The sequence below is a fragment of the Rhopilema esculentum genome, chromosome 9, assembly GCF_057945365.1.
Source record: "Rhopilema esculentum isolate cy_ngs chromosome 9, ASM5794536v1, whole genome shotgun sequence".
Classification (NCBI taxonomy): domain Eukaryota; kingdom Metazoa; phylum Cnidaria; class Scyphozoa; order Rhizostomeae; family Rhizostomatidae; genus Rhopilema; species Rhopilema esculentum.
The window spans coordinates 11,119,051-11,136,034 of NC_142823.1; the positions used below are offsets into that span (position 1 = coordinate 11,119,051).

The window sequence follows — 16,984 nt, forward strand, 5'->3', positions numbered from 1 at the left end:
TTTCGTGAAACCGAATTTACCAAGAGTTGCTTGTTTGCTGGTAAAAGCAGGCTTCATCACTCAGGGATCAACGGATTGAATCAGTGGATTCATAACTTATGACCATTTGACAGATGAACCGGCAAAACTTTAGGCCCTTCTTGACAGGCCAGTGTTTCAAAAATGCAGTGCATGCTAGTTAGTTTCAGAGTGAGGTCAAGTCAAAAGGGTTTCACAAACAACATCAGCGACACTATCTCTGGACATGAAGACTTTTGAAAATGGCGGATAATTTTGTGTTTTTCTTGGAAACTGTGGTTAGAGGTTATCATGCTTATTTGTCAACATATAAACTGACACTAGGCGAGATTTTGGTAATCACGCCGGATCCAGATTCAGTAATGCATGATAAATATGTGATGAAGTATACAACAAAGGAAGAAGAGCATATTGTTGGGCATATTCCCAAACATTTATCTTGACTTTGCTTCAAATTCATAGAAGATGGTGGGGAGCTAGATGCAGAAGTGATTGGTAAAACGTTTAATGCTGGAAATGGCATGGGAGTTGAAGTGCCAGTCGAATTAAGTTTTGTTGGAAACAAACAATACTTGGAGAAATTCAGGTCAAAAATGATCTCAGCCATACGCGCTTAAACCGGATATGGCCACTGGTTGGCTAACAGCGATTAGCCTTGGTTACCAGGTAGCAACGAGGCAAGCCAGATTTGTTCCTAGCGTAAACATAGTGTATCTTGCGATTTTGTTGTGATTTATAATCGATTTTTCGGCGCTTTACGAAGTAGTTTATTATACTCGCTGACCTTTTGAAATCTTCTAACATTGCTTTATTCGTACCTTTGATTGGAAAAGTTTCTGATATCTGATTACCATGCAACGGAAGGAAAATTTGTTTTGGACTCGCTTAGGCCGTTGCCGTTCGTCATCCGTTCATTGCATTTCAACTGGTGGGTTACGTCCAAGATGGCAAACGAAATCATCACTTTTGCGGGTATCACAAATTTTTTTAAAGAAGATTTGAATACAATTGCAAAAGATGAACTTAAATACAAGGCAGATTTTGTTTTAGAGTTGTGACTCCACGAGTTTAGGATTCGGGGAAAAGTAAGAGCGTTGATGAAAGACAAATGCTACCCAGTTCATCTCGTGGAAACTGGATATCCAAACTCTTGGATAGCTAAGCCAAGAAAGGCTGCAAGATGCAAATCGTTCCTTGATCATTTCCCAAAGCCTGGATACCAGGCAACTTCAAGATATTTTAGTGAAGATGACCGTGCTTTACTACATGCCAGGTTATCAAAGCTGTCAGCTGAAGGAGTCCAGTGCCCCCTACAATGGATAACTGGCCCCGAACTTCCAGAGCACATTCCAAATCCACTGGCGCCCCCACTCATTGAAGACGTTATTGAGCACTTTGTCACTGACAAAACAGATTTTGTTAATAAGGTGAGAGTGACAGCAGAACAAATTGCCTGGCTTTCCAATGCAACGATTGGACAAAGAAATAATGAATTGTGGGGGCAATATCGGAAGCTGTGGCTTACAGGCAGTAACTTTGGGGATGTCATTAAGGCATATAAAAGGAAATTTGAGAGCAGCAAACCAATTCCTCCTTCACTTTTGAAGCAGCTAAGGGGTGAATATGCAATGGGCAAAAAAGACTCAATAATGTGGGGGCAGATGCACAAGGAAACTGCATTGAAAAGATATATTAATGAAACAGGCAATGTAGTGGAGCAGTGTGGGCTCTTTTTGTCTCTTTGTGGCTTTCTAGGCAGTAGCCCAGATGGAATAATCTCTGAGCAAGATGCTTTGGCTGCAAACGGTAGGGGAGTCCTAGAAGTCAAGTGTCCTTGGTCTCACAGGAATTCCTTAATTGATGAAATGATAAAAGCTGAACTGAAAGGGAAAGACAAACAGTCAAGTTTTTACTTGACAGCAGCAGGTGACCTAAATAAAGAGCATAGGTATTGGCATCAAGTTCAAGCAGAGATGGTTGCTGCAAATGTATGTTGGGCACATTTTGTGATTTGGACGACAATTGACATGAAAATCCTGAAAGTAGAGAGAGATGAATCATGGGAGAGAACTTATGAACCACTCTTAAAAGATTTTTATTTGACAGAACTACTTCCTTCCTGCTTCACAAAAGAGAACTGACTGTTAATTACTATAAGTTTTCTTAACATTTATTTATGTATTGTAACAAGTAAGTTTATTAATGTAGATATTCCTTGTAGGTGTTTATAACAAGACTCTTCTAAACAAGTTGTTTAGAGCTTAGTAAATGGAGCACTCAAATCTTTCTAAAAAGTCATATCAATCAAAGCAAACATAAATAAATGGTTAATTTTTTCTAATTAACTTTTCTTGAAAAAACATCCCCTAAGAAACAGCATCTTATTTGTTAGGCAGTTGTCAGTCTGCATACAATCTGTTACAATAATCTATAAAGACAAACAATTTTTGTTTTAAGGCTAGTCCAGTATTATTGAAAAGATGCATTTAATACTCTAAAATTCAAAAATCAAAATTAAAGCAGATTATAACTTAGAATATTGAAGAAGGGATTGATCTCAATTATCAGCTTTAATGTTTGGATTTTTTTACCTTAGTTTTTTTAGACTGAAGGAACTTTTCATGAATATTTAGAACTGGATGTAGATGATATCACACAAAATCAATCTTTGAAACAAGGGGGTGGCACTGCTTTGCCTGAATTTTGATGGGGGAGGGGGCTTGTTGAAAATGAAAATAGCTTGCAATATTGTAGATATCATTACAACATCTGCAGATATTATGATCTGATTTATAAAAATGTAAGATAATATATGTATGATACAGGCTCTACATACAGACTTAACATACATTTACTTTTCAACGTGTGTTTCACTTCTTGCATTTTCAATAAATTCTTGAAAAATGCCAGCAATGATAGGTGTTTGCAAATCCACCAAAGCTGCACAGACTTGCACAATTTTGTCTGCAAATGGACACAAATGGGCACCCATATACCGAAGGATCTTGTAGTTTCGCAACCTTTCAATTGCCCTCTCTACGTGGATCCTGCAACTGGCAATTTTTCTTGAATATACAGCTTCTTCAACTGTAAATTGTGTTTTGCTACTCAAAAATGATAGTAGATTTAAAAAAACGTTCTTTGGGAGCAAATCATGGATGACAAATCCCTTGTCTGCAAGTATCAAATCTCCAGCCTGAAAAAAATATATAGAAGATTTAGGCATAGAATTACCTACCCAAATGAGTGTATAATGCAAAAAACTGAAAAAATAATCCCTGTGTTTTAACAACACAAACAGATTTAAACAGTTAATTTATACAGTTTTGAAAACAAATTGAGATACTTAAAGTGCATATGACACGAAATTTTTTATTCGCCCCCAAGACGTAATCGAGTATGCTGATCACGAAAATGACCATAAAATTTTTGAAAAACGAACACTTTCGTTATTACAGCTGTTTCAAGGTCGACTTTTTCCTTCAAATTCTGTCACAAGGGATTGGGTCGAGTTTGACAGGAAGTGACGTAAAGTGGTTGTGTTAGTGAAAATTTAGATTGCTAACTAACAAGAAATTATACGGTGGAGTTTTACTTGCGAGTTTCTGAACATGTCTCACGGCAAATATTCAAGCTCAAGGGCGTCAGCTTTTGACGAAAGTGAAGGGGAATAGTTTTTAGGTGCTGCTTATGGGCTATTTTTGCCTATAAAGAACGAACCAGTCTTTTTTCTGCGAATAATTCAGACGCCGAACCAGGCAAAGCTGGCATGGCTCGAAGCTTTCATGACAGGGCGAGGACAAAGATGGAATACAACAATACTTTGAGTCAATGGTGAGTGAAATAAATTGTCCTTATGTTTTTTGTGTTATAAATTCAGTATTTCCTGTACATCTCTGCTGTTTTAAAGAGGAAATGAAACCAATTTTTTTTGTTAAATCCTGAATCCCCAGAATAAATTACCTTATAATCCAAAAGTTCAATGTATTTAGAGAATTTTCGGCTAAACTACGAGGGCGATACTGACTTCAGTTTTTCAACGAAAAAGTGGCACCAACCGCTCGCTGTTTAACTAGTCTCGTTTTGAATGTTGTGACGTAAAGTTATGGACACGTGCGGTGTTTCGCAATATTTACATCCCGTTTCTACGTACTGAAACTTTAGATTAGCTATGGAGTCAGGTAACAAAACTAAGGTTCGTGGTGGTCTACGATGTGTTGCAGGCACTTTAGACAATAAAAGCTGTTGTAATGACAGTTATACTAAGGGTATAAGCATCCATCGTTTTCCAAAGGACCCTGCTGTACGCCGGCAGTGGACTAAATTTGTTAGAAAGCGTAGGCCCAATTTTGACCCAAGAGAATTTTCAAACCCCGTCCTCTGCTCAGATCATTTTGAACCAGGTTGCTACACAAGGAGCGTAGCTAGTCTACTAGAGGGGTACGACACTTCAAAAACAAAAAGGTTTTTACAGCGAGATGCTGTTCCGACAGTATACGTGGCTTCAACTGGAAATGAATGAAATTCAACGTCTCAGTCTAAACGGGAAAGAAGAAAGGTAAGATTTCATTTTCTTTGTCTACTTCATTTTTCAATATATTCCTTTAATTAACGTTTATATAAAGCAAAAGATACGATACATAAAATGACAAGGTCAACTACAATATATATCTCTGTTTGTTGAGGCCCCTTTCAAACGTATATATCTTGGTTTAAACGTGGAGCTCGCGTTTAAACCTTCCCCCTTAAAATTAGTAGATTGGGTACAACAGAATAAAAAGTTAACAGAACTCGCCACTTCTTGTCCGTTTACACAAAACAATTGGTTTTATCAAAATCGCCACGTGATAAAAGTTTTCATAACAAACTATTGGTGTTAATTGTGACGACTTTTTTTAGAATGTTGGCATTGCAATTAAAAAAACAATATTTTGTATCTTCTACAAAAGTCGGGCCCTTCCAATTTGAAGCTTTACAAAATATATGTGTGCATATAAAACATTTATCAAATTTTATCGATTGCATCCGGGGCGGAGCCAAAAATTTTTTTTGGAGGGTTAAAGAAGTAACTTTTGCCAACAAAAAGGGCGTATCTCACTCATTAAGGTTGTGGTAAAAAAATAAATACCTTTATATGTTGTTTTTCTGTTTCAAAGTTCATACTTTAATGCCATACTTTGAAAGTTCAACTACTACAGAAATGTGAATAAGTTACAATTGTTGCAAAAAGGTTACAGGAAGAGTACAAAATTGCTTTTTCCGGCAAAAATCCTCAGTGTTGGGGGGGGGGGAGGGGGTACCACACCTACCGAACCCCCTTGGCAACGCCCCTGGATTCCATAAATGTTGTAGCTCAAATTCACATTCTGTTTTTCAGGGTGTAAGAGATGCAATGAATGTAGTTTCTGTAGCCGATACACAAACGGACCTATTTGAAGAGCCATTATTCGACGAAGCAACATCTTCTAAAACTGATAAATCGCAGACAGTCTTTACAGAAACCAGCATGGAAGCAACTCCATTTGTAGATGTGTCAAGTCTATCCTGTCAAGATTGCAAGGTGAAAACATCAAGATTGAAAAATTTGAACCGAAGAGTGAATCGCCAAAATCTGAAAATAATAAAACAGAAAAGGAAATTAACAAGTCAAAAGAATGTAAGTTCACGGTACATAATAATATTTGCCGATATGCCAAATTTCAATTCCATCTCATTTCCATATAAATTTATTTTTGTAACCCATTCTCATTGACGCTTTGTTTGTAGGCAATCAATTATCTAAAACGCAAAGTTAAGAAATTCAGAGAGTCAAAACAAGGACAGCCAACTAAGCTCGTAAATAACATGAGGTTTTTCGGCACAAGGGATTATCAGCATATACGGCTAGAACCTACTACTATCATCAACAGAAGTTCCTTTTTCCATCTGTTCTAAGACATTGGGAAGTCTATCGTTCAAAACTGGTGAGTGAGCTTGCCAATAGAGAGGATCTAGTATGGTGTGGTGATGGTCGATTCGACTTGATGGGCCATAGTGCGAAATATGGTGCCTATACCATGCTTTGCTGTACATTTATGAAAATTGTTCATTTTGAAATTGTTCAGGTAAGGTTCCATAGTTAACAAAAATGATATAAATTATTTATACAGTAAAATCTATTTTATTCAACTGTTGAAATAAAACTACAGAAAAATATGAAACTTTACTAATTTATGTGTCAGGGGACAATTCTAAAAATTATCAAGGTGGGCTCTATGGGTTCTGACAGGATGAGCTTTGCACATTACCACAATTCCAGTTCTTTTCTCTTGATAAATCTATCAAAATTTAGAAAATTTAACACTTACATGCTAAGTTAATGCCTGAAAATCAATTGAAATTATGATGAATTCATGATTTCCTTGAGTTCTATCCCCCTGAGCCCATTTGAAATCATCTCTTTAGTGCCAATCTTACAAGTGTTTTTTCTTCCTTCCTAAAGGCAAATGAAACAAAGGGTAGCAATCAAATGGAACTGGAAGGAGTAAAGAGATCGTTTAGTTTTTTATCATCTTTTTGTATATATGTACCAATATTTATATCGGATAGACACTACGGAATCACAAAATGGATACGTGAGAAACAGCCTCAAACAAAACATTACTTCGACTTATGGCATGTGGTGAAATCAATTATGAAAAGGGTAAGAAGTAGCGGGAAAGAGAAGGGATGTGAGATACTTCTTCTGTGGATGAAAGTGATTCGAAATCACCTTTACTGGTGTGCAACCTCAACTCAAGTTGGATTCAGAGACCTTGTTTTGGCAAAATGGAAATCATTTACTAACCATGTTGCAAATAAGCACAGGAATCACGAAGACCCCCTATTTAAAAATTGTGTCCATGAACCAATTACTGAAAGAAGAAAATGGATCAAAATAGGTAATTATACATCATTCCTTTTTGTTGACATTTTGTTTCAATAACACTAGTTTGTGGAAAACAGGTAGATTTTCTTTCTCACTTTTCCATATATACTTTACAGGTACAGCGCCATTTGACAAACTGAAGGCAATTGTATCTGATCCAAAACTTTGCGGTGCAGTTAAGATGCTATCATCCAATGACCAAACCAGTTGTCTTGAGAGTTTTCATTCAACTCTTAATCAATGGCACCCAAAAATGTTGCATTTCTCCTGGATGGGAACGAATGTAAGGTAAAAGTTTGGCACTGAGATTCTTGCAAAGAGCAAAGCTATTTACAACTATTTTCAAACATAATTAAAATAATGGAATTTGGAAAGGCCTGTAGTGAAAAGTTAAACATGTTGTCCATATATAAATATAATTTTGACTTTTTATTCAGTTAGCCAAGATACATGTTACCCTCAATTACGTTATTATAAGGGGAGTCAACAAGAATATTTAAATAGAGATTAAAGGTGCAAAGTTTGAACAAAATTTAAATATCATTTTTTCTAGACATGCATTGGCAACACTGCATTTCAATGAAAACCTTAAAAGAAAACAGATGACATCAAACACAGGAGACGACTACTTCAAAGTTTCTTATCCCAAATATAAACTAGGTGAAGAAATTGTGAGAAAGATACCTGTTATGCCTACTTATGGTGAGTGTGGTATACATTTCACACATTATTCAATCTAATTTGACTATTTTTTCAAAATACCATAAAATGTTTTTGGTTTTTAACAGGATATGTTCAGGATATCATGGATGTGCTGCTGTATGAAACAAAGACCGACCTAGCAACCATCAGCAACAGATATAAAAGAAAGAATCCTGGCTCACTTTTGGATCAATTTCCAAATCGCAAAAGAAAGCAGGAAGCCATTCAGCATTTCAAAGAGAGACAGTCAAAAGACATGGTTACACTTTACCCCCAAGGTACATCACAAAATGCCTTTTGACTTTGTTTTCCATCTGATATGAGATTGAGCCTCTACCCCTGAGCCTCTACCTCTATTTTCTGCAGTCTCTGTAGCTGTACTATGAAAAACTGTTCTTTGTTTTATGAAAAAATTATGAAAAACTATTCTTTGTTTTATTATTGATTTATAATGACCTTGTCATCACATGCATAGTCTATGTAATATTTTTATGCCAAAATATAATTTAAAAAACCAAATGATTGCAATGTATGTTAAATTCAGCTTTTTATGCATTGTAGCGGAGGAGCAAGAAGCAATGTTGGAGGAGCAGAAAACAGCAGCAATGACCCCTGTTGTGGGTAGAAAAACACCAAAATGTAAAAATTGTGGGAATCCAAGAAAAGGTCACCCTAAGAATTCCTGCCCCTGATTTGGATTGATTTTTTATTTAAGCCTTCTGATAGATTTCTAAATATCTACTTTATTGTTCCGAAGACAACAAGGATACACCATGCAATTTAAAAATTAATCAAGTCAAATGATATTTCAACACATTTTGAAGAACACCCTATACTTTGCTAAAAGTATGAAATATTTATCAAAATACATAGTTTTAACAAACCTTTAATTTCTTTTTTCTGAATCTTTATAGCCTTTAGTAGTTCCACTAGCAAACTTTTCACGAATGGCATCATAGATGCAAGCAGGAAGGGGTCTGGAATTTTCCCAGCCCATGTAGCCAAACAACCATCGTGCCAACCAACGATATGATACTGCTCTCAAATATCTGATGAAAATGAAAGCACTTGTTAAAATTGTCAAAACTATTTCCTGTTAAAACTATCAATGGTATACATAACTTGCTTCACTAGATTGTATATACATAATATATTTCATGTTTATAAAAAGGTATGCTTAATTTCTTTCAGATAATTTTATTTTGTTACTCACTCATGTAGGCCTGCCTTCCTGCGATACTTCCTTCCTTGTCGGTCCCTAAGCAGTGGGCCAACATTCTGAAGCACAGTTGTATTTGACATGGCAATGAAATCATCATGTTGTGTAATGCATGATATTTGTTCAATGCTTCCGTCAAATACAAGTTTACCCTGTGCTTCATTGACCTCAAAGCAGCATCTGTACTCCAAAGCACCAACAAGATGTTCAATTTTACATTTTCCACATCTACACCTGCAAAAAATAAGACATAATGCCATAGTCATCATCAGTTAAGTTTACGATGGTGCGACCCTCCGGGCCTAGGCACTATCGCGACGTGTGCTAATTATTTCCGTTGATGCCTACAGTATTTATACATCATTGAAATTAAAGAAAACGGGTTTTAAACATATATTCGTCATTTATGGAATTAAACTTACCATGAACTAACTTCTGTATTTTGTTCGTATCGCTCTCGCAAAACTGCCGGGGTTAGGCCGTCATGATCGTGGCCTAGGTCATCCTCGTCGGTACTTGATTCTGTGTCTGCCAAGGGTTCGAATTGGTATGGCCTGACAGGAACACCGTAAACAGCAACTGCTCCCTCTTCTTCTTCGGAAACTTCTAAACTAGTGTCACTTTCGTCCGACATGGTGAAAATAGAAATTCAACAAGATACGATCGCCCACTCAGCTAGAAAATTTGTCCTCAAATCATGAACATGCGCGCTTCGTGTCCATAACTTTACGTCACAGCTCTCTAGTGTCTAGTCCCCCTATGCCTCTTTCTATTGAAAAATTATTGTCAGTTTAGCGGTGTTTAAGTTTATTTTTAATAGTCTTATTTCTTGAAATAGCTAATGCGAATTATTTTTCCTGTACAATTGTGGATGGAGAAATCGATTAAACGCATAAAAAAATTTGTTTCATTTCCTCTTTAAGGCCACCATTCCCTGATCATAGCGGCCTAACCTATTTCATTGTATGGGCGAATGAAGAAGAAGTTAATCTGTCTAGAAATGCTAATTCTGTTTGGAACCGTCAACTCTTGGAATTAGTAAATTTAATATTTTATTTTCATTAAATATGGCAAAAATGAGTATACCATATACATATAATATATATATGCAATGTTATGATCCTGCGGATTCTAAAGAATCTAAGAGAAACTCAAGTCAATCATTATATTAAATCATACAATGTTTTTGTTCAATAGGTATCTCTGTGCAATGGCATACAGTCTTGGTGTCTGTCAGAGACAAACGTAGATACTTCAACTCCAAAACTTCTGAGAGATTCAAAACCTTGCTGATGCCAAAGCAACTCCATCTGTGCAGAGCTTCCGTTTACGCTGCTTGCCTGTGAAGAACGAGAAACACAAATTTCAATATTTACATTTAACAACAAACATGATCCAAGATTAACTTTTTGGTCTTTGACCAAGGCTGACCAGGTCAAAGACCACTATTTCTGTTATACAGAAACAGATTTTTTAAAAGTTCGAGTCTGTGATTTAATTGATCACTTTATCCCAACGAATATCATTTCCCTGCTTGTTAATATTTCTTGAGTTTCCAACCCCCTGCTTTTTGAGTTTCCAAAACCTTTTGCGCTTTTGTATAAAATATTGAAGTAGTTTACATTTATTTAAATGGTTTAAAAAAATAACTGCAAAATTGAATATTTGGGCTATTTTTATGTATTAAAAACGGTGACATGGACCCCACACAGAGGGACAAGGGGTCCCTTTTTTCCATAAAGCGAGTGCCCCTGGTGTTGTCGAGTCCCTACCATATCTCAGCTGTTACACAATAGAACGTTGTTAGGCAGTAATAAAAAATAATAGGAATCATATTACTCACCGTGCTTTTTTCATTCTTGCTTAGTTCTTTGTCTTGTTTTGGTTTGCGAACTGAAGGTAGAGCATCACATCGAAAACATGTTTTGGTGTTTTCGGTGTGAAAAATCAGTCGGAAAAAGGTGCTCTTGATTAAGAGAATGGCTCGATATCTTTACGCTGCATTTTTAATAAGTAATACCAAGCGGCGAACTTCTGTTGGGGCAGGTTTCCCAGGATGGCAGTCAAGCACAACTAGTATCTTCCTCATAGACAGGGAATTTCCTGTAACAATCTAGCAAACTGGGTAACCGAAATTTTTGAAGTGGATATGACTTCTATGATGGTTGGTCGTCAATTTAAGCCTTGGGCACATTCTCGAAAATTTGTTGTTGTCACGTGATCGATGACGTAATTACTCCCTGGTCAGTAAAATATTAATGAGTTTTCATAACTGTTTTCAAATCTGAGTATACCAATCGAAAGAACATGCAAAACTGAGTCAAAAATTATAGAACACTTATATTGTTTGACTTATTGTTTCAAAATTATAGATGTTTGAACTTTCTATGACGTCATCAAAATGGCCGCCACTGGATTTTGTAAAGAGCAATTTTTCATTGTGTGCGCTCTACTAAAAAAATTTTTAGCAACCAAAATGTTTTGTAAACATACAAGTTAGGTTTCAGTTATGCCGAGATAAGCTGCCCTCCAAGTTACCATCCTCTAACATCATAGTGTAAAATGTTTCTAATCGATTGATTCTCAGGACCTTTTAAAAGGCAGAGGATGGCCAATAAATGATGCGACGTAAATCGGTTAAATCTTTCCTTCTTTTCTTTCGATAAAATCGTCCCGGCAGCTACACAACTTGCATGCTAACAACGGCATAATAATTAACGTGTCACATGGGCATAGTCTTCCACAAGAACTATCCCAGAGGTCTTCCAAAACTGATACATCTCCTATAAATATATCAAAACGACTAAGAGCAAAACGAAGGCAACAAGATCTTTCACAAGCATCTTGCGCCTAAAACGGTGCATGCATAAACTGCTTTCTCTTTCTGCTACTTTTCCATAATTCTTACTGCCTAAGATGAGGTACGGGGCTCCTATATATACTGAACTAAAAACAATAGAACATGCGTAAATGAAACGGTGAAAGGAAGTAATTTACTTAGTAACGAGCGGGGTGGGGTAGCGTGATATCCTTAAATATTGGGTTGCTATGGCTATCTACTTAACATGCTGATAATTGACGTAGGTATGAATTTACTCATAATAATACAAAGATTATCCTAATACACGTGTTAGAAAAATGCGGAACGAGCGAGGAAAATTACAGATAAACAAGAGTGATAAGGTAAGGAAAATCAAACGAATGGACTAGAGAGAATGGCCTAGAATTAGCAGTATTACAATAGTTTACGAACTTAAGGCAACCATTCATCCATTGAGTCCCCACTGGACGAAAATTCTGAAACTTCCCATTCACTTTCGTGTTCATCGATTATTGAAGTGTCCGAGCCATCAATGATTTTCTCTTGTCATTTCGCTATCCCCTTCATAATCCATATGTGTACTGGCCAATGCATCTCTTTGGTGGTGTTTTCTCTTCTTTGAAGTGTGTTTTTGGCCCTTAATTTCATCATCACTCATCTCCGCATCGCCATCGTTGTTATAGTTGAGATTCTTGGCTGTTTTCTTTCTGCTTGTTGAAAGTGAAGGAGGTAACTACTTGCCTTTAAACCAGATCGGAACTACAACCTACTTTTTCTCGTCCCATTTCCAGCCGTGATTTTCAAAGCTAACTGTCTCAATGTTAACTTCACAACAGCGGTAACCCAGTGGAACATTTTGTAATTTGCCCGTCTGATGGCTTGCTCAACTGAATCTGGATCAGGAGGAATTGACGATGAAGACCTTGATTTCATTTCTTCATATAGTCGGATTCTCGTTTCTACATTTGACTCACCTACCTTGCCACTGTAAACAACTGTCCTGATGAACAAAAGATTCTAGCATCTGGCATTTCGACGGAGAACTTAACAACTTTTTGATGATTTTAACTTTTCCAGCCTTGTAGAAATAGGAAGTGGTGTCACATCCTGATATTGCATGTATTGCTGGAAGTGCTTGACAAAGATCATTTCCTAAAAATTGGAAATTACTCCTATGTCAGCATATTTATCATGGTCCTCCTTGAAAAGCCACGTTTTACAAACAGAAAGCTTTGAATATGCCCATATGAGAAGGATCAGGACGTCGGTATTCTTGGAGACAATAACTACGTCTGCTGCTTCCAATGACGCATGCAAAACCAAGCGGGTATCCGCTTTTTTATGATTACAACGGTAAAACAGCTCACATCCATTTCTCTCCACTCTGTACGTGTTGTTACCTTCTGTGACGATGAATGGCTGCTTTATCGTACCTCTAGCTTCTTCACTCATCATATGTTGTGCAATAAGCTTTATCAACTTTTCCTTAGTTCCCTGATTCTGCAAAAATTCGTTCCACTTGATTTCTTTTGGCATATGCTGATCAAAACCTTCTAATTTGGTTTGCGTACCAGTTTACCCACGATCTCTCCTTGTTCTTGTTTCGCACTCTGCTCTCTGTATGTGTTGTTAATCATCCCAACCAAGCAGGGCAACGATTCTTCTGGTAGCTCCATAAACCGATCTGGTTTAAAGGCAAGCAGTTGCCTCCTTCACTTTCAACAAGCAGAAAGCAAACAGCCAAGAATCTCAACTATAACAATGATGGCGATGCGGAGATGAGTGATGATGAAATTAAGGGCCAAAAACACACTTCAAAGAAAAGAAAACACCACCAAAGAGATGCATTGCCCAGTACACATATGGATTATGAAGTGGATAGCGAAATGACAAAAGAAGAAATCATTGATGGCTCGGACACTTCAATAATCGATGAACACAAAAGTGAATAGGAAGTTTCAGACTTTTCGTCCAATGGGGACTCAATGGATGAATGGTTGCCTTAAGTTCGTAAACTATGATGTTAGAGGATGGTTACTTAGAGGGCAGCTTATCTCGGCATAACTGAAACCTAACTTGTATGTTTACAAAACAATTTGGTTGCTAAAAATTGTTTTAGTAGAGCGCACACGATGAAAAATTGCTCTTTACAAAATCCAGTGGTGGCCATTTTGATGACGCCATAGAAAGTTCAAACATCTATAATTTTGAAACAATAAGTCAAACAATATAAGTGTTTTATAATTTTTGACTCAGTTTTGCATGTTCTTTCGAATGGTATACTCAGATTTGAAAAATGTTGTCATTAATATTTTACTGACCGGGGAGTAATTACGTCATCGATCACGTGACAACAACAAATTTTCGAGAATGTGCCCAAGGCTTAAATTGACGACCAACCATCATAGAAGTCATATCCACTTCAAAAATTTCGGTTACCCACTTTGCTAGATTGTTACAGTAAATTCCCTGTCTATCAAGGGGGTATTCCTTCCCTAAAGTCATGCACAATGGTTTACCGTAACGCACTTACCTGTTTTATAGTAAAAGTTTTCTAATTTTGTTCTTGAACATCATGTTTATTTTTGAATAAGCTTTTCTTAACTAACCTGGGTTGGCAGTATGATAACATTGTGAGTTGCGAAATTATGACAATAGCCGACTCACTTTATTTTGATTTTTATCAATTTTATAATGAACCAAAAAAATTTTCTAAATTACTTTCCGACCTTTGATGGCATTGCTTGAGTTATCTAAATAAAACTTATTACAATTATGGAGGAAAAATTTTTTTAAGGGGGACAACAGTAGTGCCCGCACATAGTGAAACCATACAGAAGTCTTGTTCTATTCAATGGATACACAACCACTTTACGTCACAGGGGTCACGTGACCACAGGTTCGACCGCGTTTTTGTTGTGACACATTTTAGCTCGAGTGGGTGTTAGAAAACCCTGTTTTTTGACAAAAGTAAGTCGCGAATGAAAAAACTAAATTCACCATCGTTACCAGCGATGTTTCTTTGATGATTTAAGCGAATAAAAATTTTTGTGTCATATGCACTTTAGAATGCAATAAAATGTTTATCAATCAAAAAACAAAAGAAGTTTTATGCATAAAGATGTTCTGAAGATCATATCTTATATTTATTCTGTTATACCAACCTTTAAATGTGATATAATTCCTGATTCATCAGTAATGCTTTTGTCACTTGTGCTCCCTGGAAACCCTCGACTTACAAAGGTAATTGCTCCATTTGGAGCAAACCCAATTAAGTACTTTACAGATAAGAAATGTTTATAGTTGCTGTAGGTTGCTGATGCAGCAGATAAATCTTTCCTCTGAGCAGCAATTTGGAACTCAGTGCAGTCGATTATTACCCTGCAGTTGGTAAAATCCCCAAAAGATTCAGGCATGATTCCTCTGTTGTGAAGGAATACTTGCCATTGCTATTATGCCATTATGATATTTTGGATTGTTGTCTGATTCACAGAATACCTTTTGGCAATATCATAATAAGGCAGATCAAGACAAAGTCTCATCAGAAAAATCAGTAACTGGTCTTCAGGTGAAATCGATTTTACTGGTTTACCAGACCAATAATTCAGCGGGGCAAAATCTTCTAATGTTTGAGCAATCACTTTAAAAATCGAATTTTCAATCCCAGTGTAGTTTTTTACATCAGCATCTGTCAAGTTTGCATAGAGAAAACGCTTTTTCTCAAGCAGGGAAATTCTTTCCAAAAGATCATCTACTCTATAATTTGTGGTAAGATCTGGTGGGGTATCCTCGAACATCGAGACGTTGTCTAACAAAGGCTCTGATGCATTGGATGCTGTTGCTGTTTCGCCACTGTCGATGTCTTTTCTTCAGAGATAACTTGATACTCGCTTTTCCACTCTTTCATCTTCCTCTCTTCCACGCAGATTGACGCTGGGGATTGGTCTGGTCTGATTCATTAAAATGTCTGGAACAAGCGTAAGATGTCGAGGTTGGGGTGAAACCTTCTCTTCTTACTCTAGCAATCCAGGCTTTCAGAAGTTTTTCATTTTCAAGAGGGTACAAGAAAAAAGATAGATCTGGATTCTTGGAACTGGAACAGCTGCATACGTAAACTGAACAATAGCTTGGCATATTGTTCAGTTGCAAACAATTTTAAATAAAGGTGTAAGAATAAAATAGTCGAATAAATCCACCAGTTGAAATGCAATGAACGGATGACAAACGGCAACGGCCTAAGCGAGTCCAAAACAAATTTTCCTTCCGTTGCACGGTTATCGGATATCAGAAACTTTTCCAAAGGTACGAATAAAGCAATGTTAGTAGATTTCAAAAGGTCAGCGAGTATAATAAACTACTTCGTAAAGCGCCGAAAAATCGATTGAAAATCACAACAAAATCGCAAAATACACTATGTTTACGCTAGGAACAAATCTGGCTTGCCTCGTTGCTACCTGGTAACCAAGGCTAATCGCTGTTAGCCAATCAGCGGCCATATCCGGTTTAAGCGCGTATAAGGGCAGAGGAAAAACTGAATTCAAGCACAAGCAATAAAGTTGTGGAAAGTAAGTTGAAGATTAAATTTCCAACTGAAATTCAACTTTGGGGGGAGGACAATATATGTGTACAGACCTTGGTTGTGGCTTTTGTGTCACAAGAAAGAATTCTCAAGGGCTTTTTTAGGGAAATCAAAGTCAAGAATGGCATTTGAGAATGGACGTCTCAAACTCTCGCAAATTTGTTGTGTAGCTTCAGCACTAGATTTGTTCAAAGTAGATATACAGTATTTCATACTTATTTCATCCATACTCATCCTGTGTTATAATGAAACATGTTCCTTGAATTCAAAAAGATGTTTTTTTACACAAAAAAGCCTTCTGTAAAACGAAAATTTCTTAATAAACATAGAAGAAACCAGCCAGCCTGATTTGAAAATATTTTCTTACGTATAAGAAACTCAACAGCCTGATTTGAAAATGTGAGTTTCTTATATGCGGGGACTTACTGTATAAAGACACTACTGTCTTGATATTCATAGCAGAAATTTTGCGAATCGGACATGTAGTTTCCGAGATCCCCCATTTCGGTCGGTAAAAAATAATCTAAAATGAATGTAAAGACACCACTCTCTTTATATTCATAGCAGATATTTTTCGAGACGGACATGTAGTTTCCGAGATCTCCCATTTTGGTGGGTAAAAAATATTCTAAAATGAATATGAAGACACCACTGTCTTTATATTCATAGCAGATATTTTTCGAGACGGACATGTAGTTTCTGAGATCCCATTTTGGTGGGTAAAAAATATTCGGTGAA

The 16,984-nt window shown here is 36.7% G+C and overlaps 4 protein-coding genes across 4 annotated transcripts; 2 read left to right on the forward strand and 2 right to left on the reverse strand.

The window, feature by feature from the left end:
• The first annotated feature begins 1,115 nt into the window (after positions 1-1,115).
• LOC148959641 (uncharacterized) lies at positions 1,116-3,374 on the forward strand. The gene has a single exon (XM_089110207.1). It carries the CDS (start codon positions 1,116-1,118, stop codon positions 2,157-2,159), a length of 1,044 nt encoding a protein of 347 aa, XP_088966333.1. The 3' UTR covers positions 2,160-3,374.
• On the reverse strand, positions 2,870-16,475 carry LOC148959642 (uncharacterized). Its single transcript, XM_089110243.1, has 2 exons — positions 14,832-16,475; positions 2,870-3,214 (listed from the first exon to the last, which is right to left on the reverse strand). Exons 1-2 carry the CDS (start codon positions 15,081-15,083, stop codon positions 2,870-2,872), a joined length of 597 nt encoding a protein of 198 aa, XP_088966369.1. The 5' UTR covers positions 15,084-16,475.
• Positions 6,527-8,325, forward strand: LOC148959643 (uncharacterized). Its single transcript, XM_089110206.1, has 5 exons — positions 6,527-6,938; positions 7,042-7,213; positions 7,479-7,627; positions 7,714-7,905; positions 8,189-8,325. The coding sequence occupies exons 1-5, from the start codon at positions 6,527-6,529 to the stop codon at positions 8,317-8,319; spliced, it is 1,056 nt and encodes a 351-aa protein (XP_088966332.1). The 3' UTR covers positions 8,320-8,325.
• LOC148959644 (uncharacterized) lies at positions 7,054-9,480 on the reverse strand. Its single transcript, XM_089110242.1, has 4 exons — positions 9,269-9,480; positions 8,841-9,080; positions 8,512-8,676; positions 7,054-7,192 (listed from the first exon to the last, which is right to left on the reverse strand). Exons 1-3 carry the CDS (start codon positions 9,478-9,480, stop codon positions 8,514-8,516), a joined length of 615 nt encoding a protein of 204 aa, XP_088966368.1. The 3' UTR covers positions 7,054-7,192; positions 8,512-8,513.
• Positions 16,476-16,984: the final 509 nt, after the last annotated feature.